This window comes from Terrapene carolina, unplaced genomic scaffold, assembly GCF_002925995.2.
Source record: "Terrapene carolina triunguis isolate 2854851 unplaced genomic scaffold, T_m_triunguis-2.0 Scaffold69, whole genome shotgun sequence".
NCBI classification, from domain to species: domain Eukaryota; kingdom Metazoa; phylum Chordata; order Testudines; family Emydidae; genus Terrapene; species Terrapene triunguis.
In genome coordinates, this window is record NW_020664420.1 from 31,287,280 (window position 1) to 31,306,302 (window position 19,023).

The following is a 19,023-nucleotide window of genomic DNA, read 5'->3' on the forward strand; positions in this document are numbered from 1 at the left end:
GAACAATTTTTCTCTATCCTCCTTGCAACAACCTTTTATGAACTTGAAAACTGTTATCATGTTCCCCCTCAGACTTCTCTTCTCCAGACAAAACAAACCCAATGCTTTCAATCCTCTCTCATAGGTCATGTTTTCTAGATCTTTAATAATTTTTGTTGCTCTTCTCTGGACTGTCTCCCAATTTGTCCACCTCTTTCCCGAAATATGGCACTCAGAACTGGACAATACTCCAGCTGAAGTCTAATCAGCGCAGAGTAGAACAGAATAATTACTTCTCATGTCTTGCTTACAACACTCCTGCTGATACATCCCACATGAGTAGAGTTAAATATCTGGATATGTGATTGGAGGATTGAAGCCTTTGTTTGTTGTGACACTGCAAGTGAAGATCATAAACAGACAAAAATAAGTATAATCAAATACAAGGGTGTCATTCAGAAGGCAGAGGTTACTCATATTGGCATGTGGAAGTCTTGATTGTTACAGTAATCTTTTTTGGTTTAATCTTTATTTTCACACACACACACTACTTGGTGGAACAATTGTTTTATTGTCTTAGTATGTTATTGATTACAATAAACATGTCAGTCGAGTCCCAAAAAAAGTCGTCCTAGTAATGTCTTTCAGCTTGAAATTTTTAATTTCTATGCTGTAGCTGTGCTGCTTGAATAGCTCCACATATCAGATAAGTAAGAAGCAATCTTTCCAGTATTCTAAAGCTTGATGATGTGTATTAAGCATGATCAATCTTAGAAATGACACTTTTCCTGTGAAATGGGACAGGAGGAGTTGCATCTGCAAGGGTATTTGGAGTGGAGAAATAGAGCACAATTATTGCACTCAGTGGGTTTTTTATGCAGTTACGGTTTTTTACCAATATGGCCTTTAATCTCACGTATTTACACAGTACATACATGTCCAGGGGAAACGTAAGTTTAGAATTGCAATCAAAAGGAAGCTACTGTCATGGGAATGTCTGCTCGTAGAAAAGGAATTTGGGGACCCTATAACCTCTATTACCACAGCTGTACTTCCTTCAATTCACTGTGCTAAACAATAATTTTTTTCATGCTCTGATTGATTGATAGTTGACAGCTATGAAACAAAGTATCCATGGAGGAATTTGTTGCCTTGAATTTAAGAATGGCAAGAAACCACACTTTGTCAATTTAAAGGGCAGTTTTTCTTGTATACAATACCTCATTTAAACCCTTGACTCTGTTTTTTAAAAGAAGCTGTCGTCCTGAGTTTATTACTTTAATAAATATTTAGATGCAAGATAAGCTCATATTTTATTTATGAAAATGGAACACTTTAAAGTATTTTTATTATTTCTCTCAGCTCTATCAGATTCACTTAGAATATAAAAATGGTGCTGCAATGTTTCTGGATGAGGAAACTGAAATAGCCATTTATCTTACAGAAGTGTTTCCTCTTTACTGTAACTTTTCAGCAAAGATGCTTTCTCTCCCACTCCCCCCACCCAGGGGACTACATGGCTAGCAAATAACAATTTTCAAAAAGACACTAGGGTTGGAATTTCTGACCCATGGTGCAGCCCTCTGGAGCATGTGGAAAGTAGAGCTGTGAGAGAGCTTCATTCCTTTTCCTTTACATGTTTGAGGGACAGCAAATAAGTAATCAGAAAAGTATTTCTCTGTTTATTTCTGAACACAAACTACTGTGAATTCTATGGATGTTGGACAGAGTGCCCAGGATAATGTCTTGTTTTTAGTGTTGATTGCTAAAACTCACCTGTCATTTTATATTTCTCTAATTTTCCTGATGTAGAACTTCTCCACAAAGGAGTAACCTCAATAACTAATCTTGAAGGCTGGGTGGGGCACCCATTGGATCCAGTTGGCACCCTCTTCAGTAGCCTTATGGAAGCCTGCAGGGTGGATGATGAAAGCTTCCATGGCTTCTCAGACTTCACAGGTAAAACTGTTTCTAGTTCTATCTTACTTGTTTCTTGAGAAATTTTGAGCATTTTACTACTTTTCCTCTTCAAATTAACTTTAAGGAAACATTTGCTTCAGAGCAGAGCATTCCCTATGAAAACATGGGAGGCAGTGCTTGAAGTAAATATTTTTTAATTATCTTTAACTGAAAACAACCTTAAACATTGCTGATGATTATTTCAAGCTTGCAGAATGCCTGTCTTTTATGCTGGAAATATCTATTTAATAAAACTTGGTTTGTTGCTTTGGATAAGTAAATACTAGATCCTAGTTCTAAAAAATTACTGGAAAAATCTAAAAATGATGGTATACCTAGTGTAATGCATGCTGTTTTACAGGGTAATCTTATCGAACTAACATATAATGAGTTATATCAGCAGTAGAAATGGGCAAATTTTTTTTGGCGAATACTAAATTTGCAAGAAAAAAATGAATTTTCTGTGCACATGGATTTGTGTTGAATTTCGCAAATAGTCTTGGCCAAAAAAAACCCCTCCAAAATATTTTTTCAGAAAGGTTGATTGTGTTTCATTTTGAATCAACATTTCTGAAACAATTTTGGTTTTTCATTTGGGTGAGAAAAATCTAAAAAAATCAGTTTAGGTTAAAAACTTAATCAATATTTGTGTGTGGATTTTTCAATTGAGCTAGTTTTTCTTCAATAAACTTCTAATCCTGAACCATTTACTTCTGGAAAAACTTTAAATTTAGAAAGGTAAAAATACAGCAAATATGTTTAACAACAAATCACTTGCATGATATGCTTTCTAGTAAAAATGGTCTCCCAAGAGCAGTATCCCTTCTCATTGCTACAGTTGTCTTTCCTATAGCTATTTGTCAAAATCTATTTTGTGTCTGATTTAGTTTGTAAGCTCCTTGGGGTAGGGACCATATTTTGTAATATGGTGTATCTGTGAAGCTCCATGCAAATCTTGGGTGCTATATAAGAAAACAACAAGCACGCTATAATACGAGAATAAAACGTTAAACAAATTTATACAAACATAATAATGCATTTATTTATAACTTGTTCAATATTGAAATTTTATGTTACCCTTGCTAAGGAACAAGTTGAGTTTAAAGACATTCAGAAATATATTTACCATATCATAAATAATTCTTACATTTAAAAAAAATGTATAAATATCTTCCTCAATGATTTAGATAATGGCATAGAGAGTACACTTCTAAAGTTTGCGGATGATACCAAGCTGGGAGGGGTTGCAAATGCTTTGGAGATAGGATTAAAATCCAAAATGATCTGGACAAACTGGAGAAATGGTCTGAAGTAAATAGGATGAAATTCAATAAGGACAAATGCAAAGCACTCCACTTAGGAAGGAACAATCAGTTGCACACATACGAAATGGGAAATGACTGCCTAGGAAGAAGTACTGCAGAAAAGGATCTGGGGGTTATAGTGGACCACAAGCTAAATATGAGTCAACAGTGTAACACTGTTGTATAAAAAGAGAACATCATTCTGGGATGCATTAGCAGGAGTGTTGTAAGCAAGACACAGGAAGTAATTCTTCGGTTCTACTCCATGCTGATGAGGCCTCAACTGGAGTATTATGTCCAGTTCTGGGCGCCACATTTCAGGAAAGATGTGGACAAATTGGAGAGCGTCCAGAGAAGAGAAACAAAAATGATTAAAGGTCTAGAAAACATGACCTGTGAGGGAAGATTGAAAAAATTGGGTTTGTTTAGTCTGGAAAAGAGAAAACTGAGAGGGGACGTAACAGTTTTCAAGTACATAAAAGGTTGTTACAAAGAGGAGGGAGAAGAATTGTTCTTCTTACCCTCTGAGGATAGGACAAGAATCAATGGGCTTAAATTGCAGCAAGGGCGGTTTAGGTTGGACATTAGGAAAAACTTCCTAACTGTCAGGGTGGTTAAGCGCTGGACTAAATTGCCTAGGGAGATGGTTGAATCTCTCTCATTGGAGATTTTTAAGAGCAAGTTGGACAAATACCTGTCAGGAATGGTCTAGATAATACTTAGTCCTGCAATGAGTGCAGGGGACGTAGGGTGACCAGATAGCAAGTGTGAAAAATTGGGACGGGGGTGGGGGGTAATAGGAGCCCATATTTTAAAAAAAAGCCCCAAATATCGGGACTGTCCCTATAAAATCAGGACATCTGGTCACCCTAAGGGGACTGGACTAGATGACCTTTTGAGGTCCCTTCCAGTGCTGTGATTCTGACTAGCAAACAGATGGATGGTCAAAAAATCATTGACTGTGATCCTGCTAATGGATTTGCAGGAACAGACCCTACATGGATTCCTACTAACTTCAGTGGAAATCTATGAAGATGTAAGGGTCCTCTCCTTACCAGCCCTTTGCAGGATCAGGGCTTGGGTAGTTATTGAATGGGGTAAAAACAAAGAAATTAAAAGTGCACGCTGATATTTCAGCCTTATGAACACAAAGTTGGGACAGTTGCTATTTTTCATAACCGCTATCACTTGAGTATGAAATCTCTCATTCTTACCTGAGTTTCCTGGCTTTTGGAAGTTATTGCAACCTTAATGTGTTTTCAGTATAGATGTGTGGCTTTATTTTTCAATGACAGTTGCATGCATTTCTGTCCTAAAGAATTGAATGGAAGGTCTCTATTGATTTACAATAGGACAGTATTCTTTTATCTTAACCTTTAAAAAGATATTTGAAAACAGATGGTTACCAAAACTGAAGAGTGATATTTAGTGGCACCTTTCAAAGTTAATACAGTAATTCACTTTTTAAAAATACTTAATTAAAACAACAGGTAAACGAAATGTTTGAATGTGAGATTGCAGGCCAATTGATGAAAATTGTTTGATGTTTTATTTGTTTTGTAACCTTTTACAGAGAACATGGGGCAGTGCAAATCTCTGGAGTACCAGCACCTGCCTTCACACAAATTCTTAGAAGAAGGGGAATCTTACTTAACGCTGGCTGTGGAAGTAGCATTGATAGGTCTGGGGCAGCAACGAATAATGCCAGATGGCTTGTATGCACAAGAGAAGGTTTGTCGAAATGAGGAGCAGCTCATTTCTAAGCTACAGGAAATTGAATTGGATGATACACTGGTGAAGATCTTTCGAAAGCAAGCAGTCTTCCTATTAGAAGGTATCTTGAAATAGATGTTAAACTTTTGTAATAAAAAAAAAAGTATTCCTGTGGGAGCTGACTTGTTTATTAATTTTAATATTTTTTAAGAAGTATAATCACTCCCGTTAAAGATCTTCTTTCAAATCTCTAATCATAAAATCTAATGTACTTCAAAATATTGTATCATTGGAAAGATAAAGCATCTTGCTGACCTATGGTCCCTTGCTTTTCATTTTTATTGCATTTGTGCTTCAAATTAAATTTTAAGTTATTCATAGTTTTGGTGTCCTAATGATGCAATTCAGGCTCACAATTGATAAATAAAGGTATTGACTATTATCAATTGTTCTCTGGTAGCAAGATTCTAAATATGTCACTTGCAGTCTGACAAAATACTGATAGCCTCGTAAATCAACAAGGGTTTTATCGCTGTCCAAGACTAAATAGCTCAAATGATTCATTTGAGACCATTGGTGCAGAAACTGAATATTGCACATTGTGGATATAGTGATGATAAAAGTGACGTATTCGTAAGTTCATATAGTGCCTAATCAAACATAAAAAGTATTAGTATTTAGGGCTTGATTTTGAAAAATAACCTCTGATTTTTTTGTGGCTGAAATTTTGTGGAGAAAAATAATTGTATCATTTAAGTATCATATCTACATTATTTGCAACCCAGTTAAGTGCTGAAAGTGTGCAAAATTGCATACACATTTACTTTTATGCTTTGAGACTAAGACTTTGGTTTTTAAAAAGACCTAAAATATATTACTTTAAGCTCCTTTTTAGTGAGCAGGTCATGGTTTTTTTACTTGGGATTTTTTAAGAGGAAAGGGCTTCAAAGGAAATCCTCAAAACATAGAAACGTAGGGCTGGAAGGGACCTTAAGAAGTATCAAGTCCAGCTACCTGTGCTGAGGCAAGACCAAGTAATCCTAAACTATCCCTGACAGATGTTTGTCCATCCTGTTACTAAAAACCTGATGGGTATTCCACAGGTATTTCCTTGGAAGCCAGGTATGGGTATTTCCTTGGAAGCCTATTCTAGCACTTAACCACCCTTAGCCCTGGGCTACACTGGGGGGAGGGATTGATCTAAATTACTCAACTTCAGCTACGTGAATAACGTAGCTGAAGTCGACATACTTAGGTCAACTTACCGTGGTGTCTTCACCGCAGTGAGTTGACTGCTGCCACTCCCCCGTCGACTCTGCTTGCGCCTCTTGCGGTGCTGGAGTACAAGAGTCGACGGGAGTGCTCGGGGATCGATTTATCGCGTCTAGAGTAGATGCGATAAATCGATCCCCGCTGGATCGATTGCTACTCCAGCGGGTAGTGAAGACATACCCTTATAATTAGAAAGTTTTTCCTAGTATCTAACCCTAATCTCCCTTGCTGAAGATCAAGCCCATTACTTCTTGTCCTGCCTTCAGTGGACACGGAGAACAACTGATCAGCACTTTTTATAACAGACCTTAACATATTTGAAGACTGTTAGCAGATCTCCCCTCAGTCTTCTTTTCTCAAGACTAAATATGCCAAGTTTTTTAACCTTTCCTCATAGGTCAGGCTTTCTAAACCTTTTATCATTTTTGTTGCTCTTCTCTGGGCTCTCTCCAACTTGTCCACATGTTTCCTAAATTGTGGTGCCCAGAACTGGACACAGTACTCCAGCTAAGGTTTCACCAGTGTTGAACACAGCAGGACAATTGCCTCCCGTGTCTTACAGACAACACTCCTGTTAAAATGCCCCAGACTGATCGGCCTTTTTGCAACTGCATCACAGTATTGACTCATTCAATTAATTATGATCCACTATAATCCCCAGATCCTTTTCAGCAGGACTACCACCGACCCACTTATTCCCCATTTTGTAGTTGTGCATTTGATTTTTTTCTAAGTGTAAATTACTACACTTATCTTTATTGAATTTCATCTTGTTGAATTCTTGTTCTCCAATTTGTCAACGTCATTTTGAATTCTAATTCTGTCTTCCAAAGTGCTGGCAACCCCTCCCAGCTTGGTGTCATCTGCAGATTTTGTAAGCATAGTCTCTGCTCCATTATCCAAGTAATTAATGAAAATATTGAATAGTACCAGACCCAGGACTGACATCTGCAGAACCTCACTAGACAAATCCTCCCAGTTTGGCAGCAAATCATTGATAAGTATTCTGAATATGGTCTTTGAACCAGTTGTGCACCCCTCACCCCCCAATAGTAATTCCATCTAGACTGTTTCCTTTAGTTTGTGTACGAGAGTGTCATATGGGACTGTATCAATTTAGATATCATGTGTACTGCTTTCCCCCATCCACTAGACCAGTAATTTTGTCAAAGAAGGAAATTAGGTTGGTTTGGTATGACTTGTTTTAGACAAATCCATGCTGGCTATTCCTTATTACCCTGTTCTCCTAGGTGCTTACATATTGATTGTTGAATAACTGAGGAGTCGTAGGGGTGGTGTGAATATTCTGTGCTTGCATGAGGGTCCGGTGATTAAAGTTGAACAGAATTTTTTGGATGAAACTTTTTTAACAGCAAAATGTAGGTTTGAGTAGAACAAAACATTTTTGTGAATTCGTGTCTAATTGGTTGCATTGTTTTTTGTTAGAAAATACCCTATATATTTTGAAAAAACTAAGCATTCCTTTAGTTAATTTTTTTCAACCAAAAGGTTTCAGCTTCTCATTTGAATTTGAATTTAATTTTTAAAGAGGTTAAAAAAAAAAAACTCAGTGCAATGAAGCGTTTCATTTTGGTCAGCCCAAACTTTTTTATTCAACCTGAAACACAATTTTTTTTGTTTTCTCCATTTGTTTAGTGAACCAAAAGATCTGTTTTCACAGCTCTACTGGTGATGGCTGTTGGGGGAAAGGCTGAGGGCTGAATATTTAAATCTGGGTGCTAAATTCACTGCCTCGGAGCAATGAGAAAAGCTTCTCATGCATATAGTAAGCAAATATGTCTCCTGAAAAATACTTTGAATGAAAAATTACACATGAGAATCCAGAGCAATACACTATTCCTCCTGAGGCCGCACTAAATCCCAGTCTCTGACAAGCCAGAAGAGCCAGAATTATTGCTGGCTGGTACTGGAATCCTCTCTCCCCTCCTCATCCCATATGGCTGTGGAACTGCAAGGCTACTGGCTAGCCCTTGGATGTAGTAACAGGAGATCTACCAGGATCTGTGGCAGACATGGTTTCTGTACTTCCTGTACCACCTTTCCATAGCTTGGACTCTATGAACAGTGGAACTACACCATTTACTTAGTACTGTGACCTTTTGTGACAGAATGGCTTCTCAAGCTTTCCCTGATGTCTGTTACACGCTTCTTTGAACGAAAGGATAGGCTTTCAGTTCACTGTTTCTTGTCGTGATTTCTGAGAGCAATAAGCAAGTGGTCATAGCAGGAAATCTGTAGAGGTTAAATGAGTAGCTATATGCTTGTCTAGTACACAGTTACAAAGAGTGGGTAAGGAGCTCTTGCATTGTTGTGTGCTGAGAAATCCTGACTGCAAAGAGTTCAGTACATTCAGACAATTTAGGCACAACCAATGTCAACACATAAAGAAAAACTGCAGTGATTTAAGATTATAATCACATCAGTTGTGTTTAGTGAGTCTTTCTTCATAATTAGGTGTAACAAAAAAGAGTTAGTAATGCAATATGAAGATAACCTTTTGGATGTTTAACGTAGATTAATTCACACTGTATGTAGCTACCATTTAAATGCATGGAAAAGCAGGAGACTAAAAGTTGTTGCAGTTAAATTAAGCAAAAAATTAAAATAGAATATACCTTGCAAGTCTTCAGTGTTGCTGAGGCTTCTGATTTTTATCATGAGTCTTGTGATATTTGGCATATGTCAATTGGAAACTGATCTTTTGGGGGCTCAATGTAAAATGTGTTCCAGTCTCCTCTTGATGGTGCTTGAGAAGTATTAGAAGATGTTTAAACAAAATGTGAACAGTAACTTCTTCCTGTTGCTGACGGCCATTCTGATATTGGGGAGGCCCCATTCTCAGTGTGAAAAATGTACTTTTCGGTAAAATGGTTACTGCCTAAAGTAGCCTCACTTAAACTGCAGATTTTAATTATAAACTTTGGGAAAATAATTTTAAATTCATCTATAAATTTAGAAGAGTTCTGTAACCCATGGACTGCCTGAATCCTACAATAAGCCCAACAGGATACCTCTTCTTTTATGTTTTTATTTAGCACTGACATTGCAAGAGCTTAGATCTGATAATTTGTAAGGCCCCCACCCTACCATGACTATTTGAATATTTTCCCTTTGTGTTGGACATTTTTCTTTCTGGGCATATTAACAATTTATAATTTAAATACTTTTTTTTTTTTTTTAAGGTCCAAAAAGTAGTGGTGTTTGTTTGACAATGTGGGGGGAGGGATAGCTCAGTGGTTTGAACATTGGCCTGCTAAACCCAGGGTTGTGAGTTCAATCCTTGAGGGGGCCATTTAGGGAACTGGGGCAAAAATCTGTCTGGGGATTGGTCCTGCTTTGAGCAGGGGGTTGGATTAGATGACCTCCTGAGGTCCCTTCCAACCCTGATATTCTACGATTCTATGATTATGAAAATCTGTGTTCGTTCTCTCTCTTACACAGCTGGACCATATAGTGGTTTAGGCGAAATCATCCATCGAGAGAGTGTTCCAATGCACACATTTGCCAAGTATCTCTTCACCTCTCTCCTACCTCATGATGCTGAATTGGCATACAAAACTGCACTGAGAGCCATGCGGTATGTATTCAGACCTCATCTAGAAAGAGAAAAACAAAGATCCAAGTCAGAAAAAATTGCTGTAAACTGATTAACCCCAAAGAAGGAAGGCTTGATGATTGAAGGCGGGGAGTCAGACCTGTGTTCTAATATCAGCTCTGTTACACTTAGGATAAATTACTTCAATCTCTGTGCCTCAATTTCTTCATCTGTAAAAGCAATTAATATGTGCAATAATTACTGTCTACCTCAGAGGTGTTGGGTAAAATCAGTTATTTGTAAATTGCATTGAAATCCCCACTCTTGCTGCAGTGTTGCAGACACAGAATCATCTTAAAAAAAAAAAAAATGACCACAGTGACTGATACTATCATGCTCTCCCTCTTGTTGATCTGGATGCTATGTGAAAGGTAGTTGTGGGGGTCATAACTCTAACAGCTCAAAGTTACTTTACCATTGAAAGTGGCAGGTCTCAGGACCTTCTTCTGTCTAGTCTGTTCTGCAGGACAGTTTATTCCCCAAGCCCTTTATTATTTTACAAATTCACTTTATGGAGTTGATTTTAAAATACATTTTTTAAAATAATGGTCTCTGCTGCTGTGTAGTTCAGACCAGTTTTCTTTTTTTTGTTTGCTTCATTACCAAGCAATCTTGTACAGATCTAGATAGAAAATAGGAATGAGATTGGAATTAAATTGGATGTCAAGCCGCTAAAAATATCTGAAGGACTGGTATCCAAGTTGCTCTCTCAGTATTTGGGAGAAAGGGCATGCCTAAGGAAGTTCTCAGTTTGCATTGGCTTTACTTCTCAGGGCAGCAGTGAGTATGAATGGCTAAATTCATATTCTCCATTCTGAGTACAGTGAAGGAACTGGCCCCATCTGGTTTGCCATGGATCCAATACTACCTAGAAGTTCAAGGAACTGGCTACTAGAAATGAAACCTGTGAAGAAATTTAAGCACTGGTTCTTACAAGTAGAATCTGAGGATACAATTCTCAGGTCATAAAAATACAACTATAGAGGTTATGCTCCTGGTCTCTGGATCCAAGATAGTGAGAATTGGTTGCATGATGTTGAAGGCCACAAAATCTAAAGGAGTAATAATGAGTCATTCCAGCAACCTTTACAACTGGTCAAATATTTTGGGACATGGTTTAGAGAGATTTGACACAATAAATAATTGTTTGCTGAACCTAGTTCCAGAGCACACAAGACGAGAGGATACTCTTGATTTAGTCCCAAGCAATACATATGAGTTGGTTCCAGAAGTAAAACAAAGCTGCAAGGCAAGCAAAAAAGTATATTGGTGACAAGCTGCAATAATTTACTTTAGCCAAAAGGATGTTCTTCAAAATGTAGAAGTGGAAAGGAAAACCAACTAGGCCGGGTAAGTCTAGGTTGGGGATTGGAATGTCTCAGAAATTGCTGAACAAATTGCCAGACACAAACAGATTCATTCTTAATTGTCACTAAATTTCATTCTTAGTTTGTAAGCTCTTCAGGGCAGGGACTGTGTGTACAATGCCTAGTACAATAGGGCCATGACTCTAATTGGCGGCCTCTGGACGTTATTACAACGCAAACACTTTAATAGTAATCAAAAGTTTGAAGTCTGCAAAAGAACCACTAGGAATGTAATCGATCATAAGTCTTTTGTCTAGGTAAAGTACTCTGGTACTTAAGTACTTAAAAAGATTCTGGGGGGCAATATGATGGGATCCCAGTGTGCCCGTCCTTTTTTTGCTTCACACAGACCGTTCCGCAACCTTCCCTTTAGTAAATACCATAGTCTAGCTTTTTTTACAGTGTTTCACTCCACCACCTTTTAAACATACTAGTGCAATTACAGTATTTACATCCCCCCGCTTTCTACCCCTCCTCCAACTGGTGGAGGACGGTGTCTCCTCCCAGAGAACTCCCTTTCGTCAGGCCTTGCGAGCCATTTTTAATTTTCTTTTCTCTCTCTCTCCTGCTTCTCCCCTCTTGAACTTTCTTCCTGTGCTCTTTTATCCATGGGCTAATTCGGTCATTTATTATCCAGCCCCAGTCTAGTCTGGTAATCGGGAACTCCTCTCCTTAATCAGGCCCTCCCTGGGGCCTGATTGGTTAAATGATGACCAGAGTTCTGGTTCAGTCGCTGATTCCCAGTACTCTGTCAGAGGCAGTAGTGGTCTTTAATTTCCAGAGAACCTTACCAGGCTGTACCATGCTAACCGGTTAGTGCAATTAAAGACAGACCCATAACATTAGATGAGCTCAGTTAAGAAGGGACAAGCCAGCAGAACTTTGCAAAAGAAAATCACTTCTTGTATTTGATTTCCTTGCAGCTATCTGATAAATAGAAAAAAGAACATATTCATATTAATGTATTTGGACTATCAAAAAGTGTTTGACGAAGTCCCTCACAAAATGTTAGTGAAGCTTTCCTCAAAAGGTGAAAAGTGAAACTTCTGCCATAGATTAGAAACTGGCTAAGAGAGAGAAAACTGACTATGATTAATTGGTCAGTTTTTAACATTAAATGAAGATAATAGTGGGATGCCCAAGGATTCATACTAGGACTGGTGCTTACCATATTTAACAACGATCTGGAGAAAGGGGCAAACTGTGAAATGGCAAGAATTGCAGATGACACAAATTTAGGTTAGAGAACCCAGTAATGTAGATAAACTCGATGACTGCTTAACTCTGACAGATGAAACTCAGTGTATTAGAGTAACAATTTGAATTATTTATACCCAGTTCTGAGTTCTAAACTAAGGCCTGGTCTACCTTAGAGTTAGGTTGACGTAAACTGCCTTACATCAGTGTAATTGTCAGTGTACACACCACATCCTTGCTCCCAGTGATGTAAGTGCCTTGCTGCACTGACATCATCACTCCACCTCCTCAAGAGGCGTAGGCTTATGTGGGTGTAGTTAGGGTGTCTGTGTAGACCCTGCATTACTTACATCAGCTGTTGGCTGTCATTCTTGTCAATTTCACGGCTCCATGACAAGAAAGCCTGGTGCCAGTGGTTGGCTCCAGCTAGAGCCCAGCTGCCCCCCATCCTGACTCTCCTCTCTCAGCTGGGCCGCTGCCCATGCTCCCCACTGGGAACCCTGCTGCCCCCAGACTCTCCGCTTCCAGCCTGGCTGCTGCCTGGGCTTCCCACCTCCGGCTCTCCACTCAGGCAGGTGAGAAGCCCAGGCGGCTGCCTCCCACTCCCTGCTCAGGGAGGTGAGAAGCCTGGGCAGCTGTCCCCTGCTCCTGGTGGGGAGCTGCACGGAGCTAAGAGCCCTGGCTTTCAGTCCCCACACTGCCCCTCTTCAGTCAGTTGAAGTGCTCCTGGTGAGGACGTGCACCTCCCACAGAAGGAGGGTAGCATGGAAGTCAGCCACCATAGTAATTACTGTTTATAGAGTAGACATGCCCTAAGTATTTGCTGGAGAGGGGAATATGGATGCCATTGTGCACCAATCATCAGTGAAATCTAACAATGTGCAATAATAGAAAACTAAACAAGCTGCTAGGCTTATAGTAAGAAAGGGATAGAGTTTAATACTGAAAATATTATGTCGTTATTATGTGAATCAGTGGTGAGTCCTTAGTTTGCATACTGTGTTCAGTTCTGTTCAGAGCATTTAAAAATACTTGTGAGCACTGCAGTGTTTGTGTGTGTATGTGTATGTGTTGCATGTGCGCGTGTGCATTTGAGAGTGCACTCCTGAGTGCTTGACTCTGCAACTCTTAAATATTTTTGGATGTAGTAGCTATATAGTTTGGAGATGAGATGGGGTGTGGGGGAAGTCACCTGTTAGAGGTATATAAAATAGGAAATGGTTTGTTCTCTAGTAAACAGAGAGCTCCTACTTTTATTTATTTTTATTTTATTTATTTATTCTTAAATAGAACAAAAGGCACACAAGGAAATTCAAAAGCATCAATTTAAAATAGGTAAAACAGGATACCTTTTTTTATACAATGCACAATTAATCTGATGGAGCTCATGGCCACAAGATGTATTGAAATTAAGCGCTTTGCAAAATTCCAGAAAACCCTAGACATTTATATAAATATTATACATAGGTAAATTTCATGGGATTAATAAAATAAGGGATATAAGCCCTCAAGTTTCTGAACATTAGGAATGTCCATACTGGGTCAGATCAATGGACCATCTGGCTTAGTATTTTTTTTCTGATAGTGGCCAGTGCTGGTGCTTCAGAGGGAAAGAACAGAACAGGGCAGGTTTCAAGTGATCCGTCCACTGTCGTCCAGTCTCAGCTTCTGATAGTTGAAGGTTTAGGGACACCTGGAGCATGAGGTTAACAGCCATTGATGAACCTATCCTCCATCTAATTTTTTTCTAACCCAAATATGTTTTTGGTCTTCAACATCTCCTGGCAACGAGTTTCACAGGTTGATTGTGCATTGTGTGAAGAAGTACTTCCCTCTGTTTTAAACTTGCTGCCTATTAATTTCATTGGGTGTCCCTTAGTTCTTGTGTTATGTGAACAGGTAAATAATGCTTCCCTATTCACTTTCTCCACACCATTTGTGATTTTATACACCTGTCATATCCCCTCTTAGTCATCTCTTTTAAGATGAGCAGTTCGTCTTTTTAATCTCTCCTCAGATGGAAGCTGTTCCATACCCCTGATCATTCTTGCTGCCCTTTTCTGAACCTTTTCCAATTCAAAAATATCTTTTTTTGAGATGAGGTGACCAGATCTGCACACAGTATTCGAAGTGTGGGCATACTATGGATTTATATAGTGGCATTATTATATTTACTGTCTTATTGTCTGTCCTTTTCCTAAGAGTTCCTAACATTGTTAGCTTTTTTGACTGATGCTGCACATTAAGCAGATATTTTCAGAGAACTATCCATGATGACTCCAAGATCTTTCTTGAGTGGTAACAGCTAATTTAGAGCCCGTCATTATGTGTGTATATATAGTTGGGGTTATGTTTTCCAATGTGCATTACTTATCAACATTGAATTTCATCTGCCATTTTGTTGTCCAGTCACCCAGTTCTGTCCGAACCTTTGTAACTCTTTGGAGTCAGCTTTGGTCTTAACTATCTCGAGTAATTTTTTATCATTTGCAAATTTTGCCACTTCACTGTTCACCCTCTTTTCCAGATCATTTATGAATATGTTGAACATCACAGGTCCAGTACAGATCCTGGGGGACACTGCTATTTACCTTTCTCCACTTTGGAAACTGACCATTTACTCCTACCCTCTGTTTCCTATCTTTTAACCAGTTGCTGATTAATGAGTGGACCTTCTTTGTTATTCCATGACTGCTTACTTTGCTTAAGAGTCTTTAGTGTGGGACCTTGTCAAAAGCTTTCAGAAAAGTTCAAATACACTATATCAACTGGATCACCGTTGTCCATGTTCTTGTTGACACTCTCAAAGATTTCTAATAGATTGGTGAGGTGTGATTTCCCTTTACAAAAGCCATGTTGACTCTTCCCCAACATATCATGTTTATCTGTCTGATAATTTTCTTTACTATGGTTTCAACCAATTTTCCTGGTACTGAAGTTAAGCTTACTGGCCTGTAGTTGCCAGAATCATCTTTGGAGCCTTTTTAAAAAGTGTTACATTAGTTACCCTCCAGTCATCTGGTACAAAGTCTGATTTAAGCGATAGGTTACATACCATAGTTAGTAGTTTTGCAGTTTCCTTCGGAACTCTTGGGTAAATATCATCTGGTCTTGCTGACTTATTACTGTTTAACTTATCTGTTTATCTGGGCATAAATCAACCAATAATAGCCTAGGATTTAAGGTACAGGAGACTTTCTGATGCCCCAAGAGAAAGTTTAGGGAACTAGACCAGTTGGGTTGCAAGTCTGCTTCTGTTGTTGCTCTGTCACTTTGTACAGTGAGCTATTAAGCAGTGATTGCCAGGGATCACTTTTACGCCTGAGGTTAAGTTGTTCCCTTCATGGACTCCCTGCCTGATGAGAAAAGCAAAGAACTAAAGCCCATCATGGAGGGCCAGAATATATCTCAACACAAGCGGTGTACAATGTATTCGACACTTCAGCAAGATCAATGTCAACAGCTGTAACACATCATCTTTCTGAGTAAGGACCTTGGACTTTCCCCAGAAGCCCAAGTCATGGTTGAAGGCTTGATTTTTGAAGATATTGACCTTTTCATATGGAAAAACAGATACAATACTGGAGAGATTCAGGAAGACCAAGTTGACAGTCAGATCCTTGGGGATCCAGCCACCCTTCAGCATGAGACATCCTTTAAGTCTGAGAGGTAATTCCTACCTGTTCAACCACCACCTCAGTATGAATAATACTAAAAAGGTCCTCTTATTCAGTTATATGCGGATAAGCAGGAACTGTCAGCATGGCAGAGCCTGTTCTCATTAACTCATCTGGCTCCACCTGCAGAGGCTTTTGGAAGAGTTCTGCCCTCCACCCTTAGTTATCCTCTTTCCCTTTTGATGTCTGGCTTTATTAGTAGTACAGTAGAACCTCAGAGTTATGAATTGACCAGTCAACCACACACCTCATTTGGAACCAGAAGTATACAATCAGACAGGAGTAGAGACCAAAAAAAAAGCAAATCTAGGACAGTATTGTGTTAAATGTAAAGTACTTTAAAAAAGGGAAAGCAACATTTTTTTCTTCATAGTAAAGTTTCAAAGCTGTATTAAGTCAACATTCAGTTGTAAACTTTCGAAAGAACAACCATAACATTTTGTACAGAGTTATGAACGACCTCCATTCCCGAGGTATTTGTAACTCTGAGGTTCTACTGTAGTAGTATTGTTACAGTGTGGACTAGATATGTGTGTTGCAGATAATAGAGGCTATGTGATCCAGTCACACCCTGTTCTGTCTCTGACTGCATTCCTCATCACTTTTCAGGAATTCCTTTAATGAGAACATTCCAAGACATGATATTTTTTTCTCTCTCTAATCAACCTAGAAGCTAAGGAAGGCACCTCAGTGATATGAGGGAAAATACTTCTAACTCCTGATACAAACCCAAAGAGAGAAGATTATTTTATATTAACTTGAGAAAAACAAATATACTTAGCTGAAGAGTTAAGTTTTATATGATGATGCCATGGCTATGACTCCTTCCGTAAAGCAGAAGGACTAGTTGACTAACAGCCTATGGCCTGTTCCATTAGATTTCAGATGACATTCATGACAGGGATGAAAATATTTCTTAACCTTGAAATCTTTAAAGCTGCTACATAGAATTCAAGTCACACCTTCATGCAACGCTGTTCTCAGTTTAGGAGAGCAGCGTTATTCAGGAGAGCTGTGCTTCATTATTCACGAAAGCTGGTATTTTCAATGGAGTCTTAAGTACTTAGCCCTGTCTCTAGATGGTGTGACTACTAGTCAGTCCCCAATGCACAAAAGTCTTCACAGTCAATTCTAGATAGAAAGTGTTACTTGCCTGTAACTGGAGTTCTCGGTATCCTGCCTTTGCATATTCATAATCACCCACTCTCCTTCTCCGTTTTCTGGAGTTCTCCTTTAATATACTGAATGGGCAGAAAGGAATGGAGGGGAGTTGGAGCCGATGTCCCTTCTATATACTTGGGTCTGCACGGGGACTGTATGTGCTACCCTCAACAGCCACTGCTCTCTAGATGGTTTCTCAGTTTGCAGCACCAAGCTACATATCATGAGAATGTGGATCTGCAGAGGCAATCTACTTGGAGAACTCAAACTGCAGGTGAGTTAACCTTCTTTTAGCACACTTTCTTTATCAAAGGGCATTATGAACTTTGTTTGGACTTCATTGAGTTTTCTGTGCATAGTGAGGGCAGAATTTGGGCCCAAATTAGGAATGGATTTTTTTGTCTGGATTTTAGGAGTCGTCCGTTTTAGGTCATGTTTAATCAGAAGGCAGCTTCAGCTGAAACCTTGTTAAATAATTTGTTGCTTTTTAAAAATGAGATTTGAAAAAGTAAGGAATAATAAATATGCTTGACTGGATCTAATTGAGGCCTTCAGATCTGCTGCAGTTTTGACTGTTACTCTGATGGATTATAAAACATCAAAAATAACATGAGAGCACAGAGTTCACCTTTTTACATTGGGCTTGCAGAGGGGTCTGGAAGCTAGGTGGTGGTAGTGAAGTATAAAGTGATCACTACAAGATTTCACAAAAGCTGTGTGTTTCATGCTCTTTGTCTGGTTGCTGACATTCATAACCTATTATTCAGTTCTACATTTTCTGCATGTAACAGTTGGAAGTACTCTTGTGTACCCAAATCATTTTTCCTCCTCTTTCCTCCCCCTTACTGACAAAATTTACTAACTGAGGAGTTTATATATATATAAACACACACAGTGTAAATACCCTTGAATAGGTTCAGGATGACATTTTCCATTCTCTAAGACTCTTGAAGTTGCTCTTGTATGTTTTAGGAACCTGCAGAGAACGGAATGACATGCTTCTGTAAAACCTCAATGGTTTTACAAATAGATTCTATAGTCCTTAGTGAGTAAGCAAAATACCCTCCTACCTAAAGAAGAGACATTGTTTTTTTTTTTTTAAGCCCAAAAGCTTGTGAATGGTATTGTAATACATTTCTTATTGAACCAATTTATTCATCACCTAATGTCTCAATGCAGTGGACTTCGAAGAGCCTTTCCTGACTGGAGAGATGCCAATTACCTTCCTCTTCCCATTTCATTCCCTTCAAAAATAAATAAATATTCAACCCAGTACAAAAAATAGTAACAACCTTGTGCCCAAGTAGAATGACCAGATTTTTTGGAGTCATAAACCAGTACATTTTTAGGATTATTGGAGGGAGTCTATGCCAGCTGAAGGAGAGATTGGACTGAGATCCATGTCGGGCTGGGGGTTGGGGATCCAAGCATTTCTGATGTCTAGTGGGAGGGAGATTGTCACTTTTGCTGGTTGGAGGGAGGCATGTCACTTGTCCTGCCTCCCTGAATGTGACTGGAGTCCAGCTGTGTCTGCAAAGAGCACTCCCCGAATAGGGACAGGGCTTTCCAAATCAATGAAGTGTCTCATACGTTTTTGTAGTGTTTGGAGCAATAGTTTGGAGAAGGTCAAGAAGCCGGCCAAAAGGAGACCATGCATCCAGGCTCAACACAGCCACATCTGGGCCTCCATTGTTGCTCAAGTAGAGAGAAGAGAGGATGTGTTGTGGGAGGAAAGGGAATAGATGGGGAGCTAGAAGAGGGAGAACATAAGGAAAGAG

At 39.0% G+C, this 19,023-nt stretch overlaps 1 protein-coding gene across 1 annotated transcript in view; it reads left to right on the forward strand.

Moving 5' to 3' along the window:
- ZSWIM6 (zinc finger SWIM-type containing 6) overlaps positions 1 to 19,023 on the forward strand; it is a 161,993-nt gene that overhangs the window by 130,012 nt on the left and 12,958 nt on the right. Inside the window, 3 exon segments of the mRNA XM_024193184.1 lie at positions 1,792 to 1,938; positions 4,816 to 5,076; positions 9,690 to 9,825. Of these exon segments, the coding sequence (XP_024048952.1) occupies positions 1,792 to 1,938; positions 4,816 to 5,076; positions 9,690 to 9,825 (544 nt within the window).